The sequence below is a fragment of the Uloborus diversus genome, chromosome 6 (assembly GCF_026930045.1).
Source record: "Uloborus diversus isolate 005 chromosome 6, Udiv.v.3.1, whole genome shotgun sequence".
NCBI classification, from domain to species: domain Eukaryota; kingdom Metazoa; phylum Arthropoda; class Arachnida; order Araneae; family Uloboridae; genus Uloborus; species Uloborus diversus.
In genome coordinates this window covers 55,312,342-55,320,419 of record NC_072736.1, presented here as the reverse complement: position 1 = coordinate 55,320,419, position 8,078 = coordinate 55,312,342, and the positions used below count along the sequence as shown (strand labels likewise).

The window sequence follows — 8,078 nt, the reverse complement described above, 5'->3', positions numbered from 1 at the left end:
GAAAATATTTAATAAGAAAAGTTCACATGATTAACTTTTTAAGGAAAAAAAACAAGCAATAAATAAAAACTGAAATTTTCAACAAAAAGCGGACTAACAATTTTTATAATGTAGAACATTTGAATACTGAAAACTTTTATTCCAATATACCTCGTTTGAAACATTCAATATTTTTAAATTCATGTTTATGCATTAAAACATCAAGAAAGAGGAAAACATGTACTACACAACAAAATTATTTTGCCCACATTTATCTCAGATTTTTATGTACTCAAATATAGTACTATAAACATTGCATAGTTGCCAAAACATTAAACATTAATACACAGCATATTTTTTTTGCATATTTTTAAAAAATATTGCACGCTAATGCAATCTGACTTATTTAGATTTTATTAAGAAGTCACTTTCATTATTTATTAAACCAGTTTTGTTTTCTTAGCTCCAATTTTTCTATTCCTGCTTAATGGGCCAAACTAAATTACTTCCTTTGTCATACTTGGAGTGTTTCATGTAATGACAATATTAATTATATAAGAAAACAGATTATCCGTAATAAAAAGATTACACCCAGTGTAATTTCCTATAAATGGCATTTTTCTATTTACAGTAAAAATAATTCAAACAATCTATGAAATTGAAATAAATAACTTATGTGTGTTAAGCTTAAAAAACTAATAACTTACTGAAAAAAGCAAAATAAAATTCCATGCGAATGATTCATTTTCATGCATTTTTCTTAAGCTTATTTCGTCTTTTGGAGCCACTGAAATCCACATAAGAGAATACTTTGAACAACAGTAATAAAAAGAATGAGCACAAAAAGTAACAAGTAAAACTATAAATAATAAAAATAAATGCATATAAGGACAGTCAAAAGCTTTCCTTATAAGTTAGTAACAGCTATTAATGTATAGTAGTGGCGTACCTAGCATGGGTGAAACCCGGGGCGGTAATTATGGGTGTCACCCTCCACCCCAAAAAAATATATATGAAATTCATACAGTTTTCAGAAATAACTACATTTGTGTTATAATGAAGTTTTTAGTGGTCTAATGTACAAAAAACAAGTAAAAGTAGGGGTCTGGAGGTTTTTCCCACTGAAAATTTTCAAATTTGTAATCTTAAAAATGCATTTTAGTTTCATATTTTTCAAAAACTTACAATTCCACCCCCGTCGGGTGACACCCAGGGCGGACCCCCCCCCCCCCTACTGTAGCGACGCCACTGTGTATAGCCATTGTTTTCTTATAGTAAGTACTTTCTTTATACTCCTGTCTCTTAGTTTGAAAAAGATAAAATGTTTGAGTTTCAAGTAATTTTATGTCACGAGGAGATTAAGAGAAAAGGAAGAACGAGAATTTCTAGGATATTGACAAAGCACTTTCAAAAGAACAAACATAAAACTGTCAGACATTGATATGTAATCTATCACAGTGAGCTATAACAGCAGCTTTGAAAAAGCAATTAAAATTTTATGAACTGAGATAAAAATTACCTGAATTTTAAAATGTAGAAAAAAGGGATAGTCTCATTTTATATTACACTTACATTGATGTCAAATTCAACAATAAATATTTGCTGTAGATTTGTTCTGTAGTATCTGGCACAGTGTAATCCAATTTAAATGTACACTACAAAAACTTTTATCATTTTGAAATCAATGCTTACAATGCATATAAATTTATCAAAATAAAATAGGTCTGCAAATCTTAAAGTAAGTGCATTTTTAAATGATTACATGTTTGATTGAGACCAGAACTTTTGGCCACCAATGTTGGAAGAATCATACCAATGGGATGGCATGTGATGTTGGGGTTCCCACTGAGCTTGGTTCCTTGGCATTGGGCCGGGATCGGTTGGGAAATTTTCTCGACAGTATCCAACATGCCTGCGGTTAGTTTTGGCGCAGTCAGAATTAAAAGCAGGTTGCCCTTTAAATATGAGTTCACAAAGTGATTTACCAACAGAGGGCTCTAGTTCCTGTAAAGAAAGAAAAATTTATGTTAAGGTTATAAAGCAGATATTTGGTTAAATTTGCAACTTAACTTGTACATATACAGACGTAACAGGTGCGTTTACATTGACAAAAAACTGGCTTATATGCAACTCTAACGAACATCCCGATTCAATATTTGTGTAGTTCCCCACAAAAACTAATAACTTGAACTAAAATATGGCTATTCACCCTTGCAATTGCAGTTATTTTTACTTATTTGCCTTTTATAGCAGGCTAACATGACAACTCCCTGTTATGAGCTCATGGGTCTCTGGATCTGGACCCCACTTTGAAAAACTTTGCACTAGAGAAGCCTGAAACTTTTCAGGTTTCTCCAGAACACGATTGACTTTATATCTGCCAGAAATATTATGGATGGACCATAGTCTATACGCCCAGTTACAGTTTTGAAAGTAAGTTTTAACATTAAGAGAAACTGTCACGCCTAGCATTATGAGGTGATTCATGCCATCTAAGATTTTCTAAAAAAAATTACCAATTATTACTTACTTTGTTAAAAGCCCAAATCCAGAATTTTTGTTCTGAAATTGAGTTGTTCAGGTCAGCTCCTAAAGGTCAATGCACAGCAGCAAACATTGAGCTAATTTTTAAGAGAAGCCATAATTGTTGCTGAGAACAATTTGCCTCCAAATTCTTTTCATGTATGAAGGATAGAAGGTTCAAACTTAACAAAATGAATGTCAAATTTGTAGCAAGTTGTTGCCGCAAGGTCAATGGAGGTCACGAAAAACCGGCATTTTTTATGTTTTTCAGGTCCAAAAACACATTGCACCTTTCAGTTACCATGAGAAAAGTACTGTCGCTTGAAAAGTAAGTATATGCACTTTACAAAAATGTATACTTAACAGGGGCAAAGTTAATGTGCTTTTAGTAACATTAGGTCGAAATAGGGAATTTGTCACATTTTACTGATATTCAAGCTGTCATAACTCCTTGTGCGAACAACATATTGAAATAATTTTCTTGCCCTTGTTGTGCCTTATTATTGGTCTTACCAAAACAATAAATTCCATTGAGGTAAAAAATGCTTTAATTTTTTTTAAAAAAATTAATAACTTTGCCCATATTTGCTTTTTGCTTCTTCATGCTATTTGCCTGAATTACTGGTATTTTAATAATATAGTTTGCAATATAAATTGGTATTTTATTGTTCTGTGACATGTATATGATATTTTTGACATTCATTTAATTTATCATAAGACAAATAACATTTAAATTTTGTATATTCAATTGCAAAGTGATTTAGTCAACATTTTCATTGTTAATATATTGAAAACTTTTTTTTAAATCAAACATATAGTTTCATCTAAGACTTCTGAATGTGTTTTTAGCACGGCACTTTAAACGGATCAGTACCAGACAATTTCTGTAAAAGAAAAAAAAAATTTTTTTTTTGCAAACTGATTTAGTTGAAAGTGTTTTAGTCAACAATTTCAATGTTATTATATTGAAGGTTATGATGTTGTATAAGCAAAACATGTCTATGACGCACTTACTTATAATGAACATATGAAAAATGCAAAAATTTCAGTTATTCAAATTAATAAAGAAGAATGTTCCATCAAACGAATTAAAACACCAGCAATCCAATCATACCATTCTATCAAATTTAAAAATAATGGTATTGTTACAAATTCTGTAAATAGTAATTCCGCTATTTGGGAGTGTTGATTGAAGGAGGTTTCACTGTATATATTGTTACAAATTCTGTAAATAGTAATTATTTTTATGATTAATTTCTTGTAATCTGGCATTTATTTCATTATCTTTCATTTAAAATTGTCTTAGTAACGTAACCACTAAATAGATTCTTGTAATGAGTATACAACCCACTTACATTCGAATGAAGTATATGGTCCCTCCATTTTTGAACAAGAAGATTTGTGAATGGAAAAAAAATAAAATATGAGAAACTGGTAGAACAAACTAGGATTTTCTGGATATTTTTTTGCTGAGTATAAAGCCGTGTGGCATTTGAATGAGAGCGAGTTTTTGCTTGTGAATCGTATCAGCTGTGCGCTGGAGAGCATTGTATTAGCTCTGTTTTGTGAAGCCTTTGAGCTGTGTTATTGCGTATTCTGATGTAAATACGTGTTTTACTGTTGAGTTTACGGTGATTAATTGTTATTTGTCTAATTGCTATGGTTAATTTAGCAGTTGTTAACGATATTTCTTGTACATATTTGTAAATAAATCTCCCGTGTTTTCTCAAGAACTGTGTCATCATTTAAAGAAAGTTGGAAATTGCTATGAACGAGTAACAGTATGATATTCTGGAAATATTTTGAAATTGGTTCACGGAAGGAAGTTATGTATAGCAACTTGAACTTAAATGCAGTTTTCAACAAAAAGCGGACTAACAATTTTTTATAATGTAGAACATTTGAATACTGAAAACTCGCCCCATTTAGCTCTGAAAAAAAAATGCGACAGAAATCAGCTCCAGAAAAATGTATGTATTGGCCGAAAATTTGTAAGTTTACATTTTTGTCCTGCAGACAACTTTACTTGCACATTTGAAACTATTGATGAATTATCAATTCATATAGCAAGAGGCGAGTACAAAATTCCTAAACTTCTCTCAGGAATGGCTAAAGCTAAAAATATATTTTCAAAAAGAGAATGGGGACTATTACAAATAAAAAAAAAAAGCTATCCAATTACCAACTCTTCTGAAAGTGCTACTGCATTGAGTAGCTATGCAATAATTTCAAATCAGGTTTCACAATATGGATGGGCACTAATGCCAAAAAAAAAGTAACGCTGCTAAACCAAAATCAAAAGCAATTTCTTTTTAGTGCTTCAACAAAGGGAAAAAAGAAAATAAATGAACAGTTCATAATATTGGAAAAATAATGAGATGTTTAACTGTTCAGGGTAAGAAAAAGTTTAGCCCAGAAGAATATTTAACACAAGAACAGGTTCTGTCTTATTTTAGCAGAATGAAAGGGAAGGCTAAATATTTTGATGCTGAAATGGATGACAATGATGAACTTTTGCATTCATAATTGAAGAAAATGAAATTGCTGAAAAGGAAAATATCAGGGACGAAATCCACCTTTCTGCAGAAGCAGAAAAGTAATTATTTCTCCATTCATTTTATGACTTTGTGCCCAAATATAAGAGTTGTAAATGTTAAATGTTATGTGCAAATTTAAATGAATATTAAATGTGTCACAGAACATTAAAATATCAATTTATATTGCAAACTATATTACAAAAATACAGCAATTTAGGCAAAAAACCATGCAATCAAGCAAAAAACTATGACGACAGAAAAAGGCTTTAGTTATTTTTTCCATCTTCTATTTTCTTTTCTTTTTTTTTAAATTTTAAAACATTGGAAATTCAATTTCCATAGTATTACTCTTTTATTTTGGATTTATTTACAATTCTGATATTTTATATTTATCTACAATGTAGCGGTAGGTATACAAAAGTCAGGGCCGGATTTAAGGGAGTGCAGGCGGGGCTACTGCCTCGGGGCCTCCACAACAAAGGCGCCCCCACAATAAAATTTTTACAAAATATCCTAACTTTCACGGGTCAGGGGATGTATTTACTATTGAAGTGCTGATCAAAAATATTGGATATATACATATATATCAAAATATTCGGATATATATCTAAGTATTGGATATTTTCGAAAATGTGATCTTTGCGAATCCTGATTAGGGGCCTCCACTCCTTTCTTGCTCCGGGGCCTCCACACTTCCAAATTGAACCCTGACAGAAGTCAAGAAAAAAAAATCGTTTTGCTGCTAATGTTACACATAATTTGCTGCATATCTATGTTACTGAAGTCAATATAGATGTAAAATTTAGAAGTTGAATCAATAATGTTTTAAAATATACTTTGTCAAGAACAAAAACTAATTTATTTTGAATTCATTTTTATTTGAATGTAAAAAATGTAATAGTTTAAATAAGTAGCTTTAAAGAAGAAAAAACAGACTTGAGAACAAATATTTCAAAAAATAAGAAGACTTTTTTCTTTTACAGAAATTGTTTCGTACTAATCTGTTTAAAGTGCTATGCTAAAAACACATTCACGAGTCTTAGATGGAGCTTTATGTTTGATTAAAAAAAGTTTTCAATACAATAACAATGAAAATGTTGACTAAATCACTTTACAATTGAATATACAAATTTAAACGTTATTAATGTCTTATGTTAAACTAAATGAATGTCAAAAATATCATAAATGTGTCACAGAAAAATAAAATATCAATTTATATTGCAAATTATATTATTAAAATACCAGTAAGTCAGGCAAATAGCATAAAAAAGCAAAAATCCAGGACGAGAAAAATAGGCACAGTTGGGTCATTCCATACATCCATAAAGGTCATCAAAAGTGATTTTCGTAGTCAAAAATGGGACTTTTAGACCTCTGCATTTTGGCCGAAATCTATTTGAATTACATTTATGACAGTTAATTTAACACTTTGATGTTAAAGGGCATAAGTTTATAGTCTTACTTGCTGAATAACGTAGCTGTAAGTTAATAATTAAAATAATGGCAGCAGGTTAAAGTTCAAGACCAAATGTAAAAATTTTACTCATTTCAAAGGGAGATAACTCACGTAGGGGACGAAAACACAAAATGAAATAGGACAAAAACTGATCACTGGCACGATGCTAAAAAGAATAGGTAACTGTTGCTGTGTGTTTGTGCACCCTTTATAGATTACAGCCCCTCAAAAATCGGAAAAATGACCAAAATGACATATTTAGACCCCTATAAACCAAAAGGGGATGGAATTGAAAATAAAATTTCTTGGCCAATTGAATATGCCGTTCAAGTACTATACATGTTATACATATTGTTTTTAGTATTTGGTTTGTAAAAAAGATGCAGGTCTTTGAAATTAAGCAATTTTGCTAGTCAATTCACACACTAAAACAGAAATAAAAAGTGTGAAAATGTCATGGCATCTTCTTAAATTATGTATATTGTGCCCTATATAATACATTATACTGAAAAAACATATTGTAATTTTCAAAATAATTATTTTAATTTGATAACTTAGAAATACTTGAACATGAATGAGTAGTTTATACTGTGTGGAACCTGTATGGATTGACCCTTGTGAAATTACGAGAATTCAAAGAATTAGATAAACGACTAAATGATGCAAAAGCAAGTAAAACTAACATTTATTTCAATTAAAAAAATGTACATTTCAGACTGTACTTCATAAACATGCTTTTGAGAAAATGAAACACGAAAGAAATGGTTAGATTTACTAAACTTACAAAATAAAAAGTAACTAATGAAATTTTAACTTAGTTCAAGTTACTCTAGTACCAAAAATACGCTGATACCAATGATTAAAATTTAGTAGCATTTAAAAACACTTCAATATGTTACGTAAAAAAAAATTGAGTAAATTTAGAGCATTCCCTCATTTTCAAAAAAACATCTGAAACAGAGGAAAAAATGAAATTTTTGGAAATTTTCAATTTTTTAAAGTACAATTTCGTCATCAAGAAATTCATAAACAGTTACTAAATTAGAGCAGATAGTTAGTTCTAGATAGTTTTTCAATCTGAATCATTTTTGCTCTTATTTTTTCATTAAAAGAGCTAGAAGAGTGATTTAAAATATGAAGTAAATTGGCAAAATTTCAACCTTTGTTGATATTTCAGATTCAAAAAAAGATCCGAATAAATTTTACTTTGCTCTTTCTCAATAGAGAATTGTTTATAGAATATAGAAATATTTATTTTTTAAGTGTACGTTTATAACTTATGGAGTTATTGAGTCACAAACTGGTAGCAATGGACTCTGAAAATTTAGGCTTAGCGTAAGCATCAACTTCTAATTTCAATAACAAAGCAACAAACCGTTTTTTAACTTTCATACTTTGCATTCCCTCATAAATATGTCTGGTTTACCTAAATAAAAATTTTCATTGAAATCTGTGACATGTCAGCCACAGCTGATTTGCTCATTTCGCATGGAATGACCCAGTTATTATTTTTCTTTTTTTTTTAAATTTAAAGCATTTTGCCTCAATGGAATTGACTGTTTTGGTTAGATCAATAATAGGGT

At 30.1% G+C, this 8,078-nt stretch overlaps 1 protein-coding gene across 1 annotated transcript in view; it reads right to left on the bottom strand.

Moving 5' to 3' along the window:
• Nucleotides 1-711: 711 nt before the first annotated feature.
• LOC129223754 (3'-5' RNA helicase YTHDC2-like) overlaps nt 712-8,078 on the bottom strand; it is a 47,987-nt gene continuing 40,620 nt past the window's right edge. The window contains exons 28-29 of the mRNA XM_054858114.1: nt 1,793-1,983; nt 712-766 (exon numbers count right to left, since the gene is read on the bottom strand). Coding sequence (XP_054714089.1) covers nt 727-766; nt 1,793-1,983 — 231 coding nt within the window. The 3' untranslated portion in view covers nt 712-726. The remainder of the gene's footprint in view (nt 767-1,792; nt 1,984-8,078) is intronic.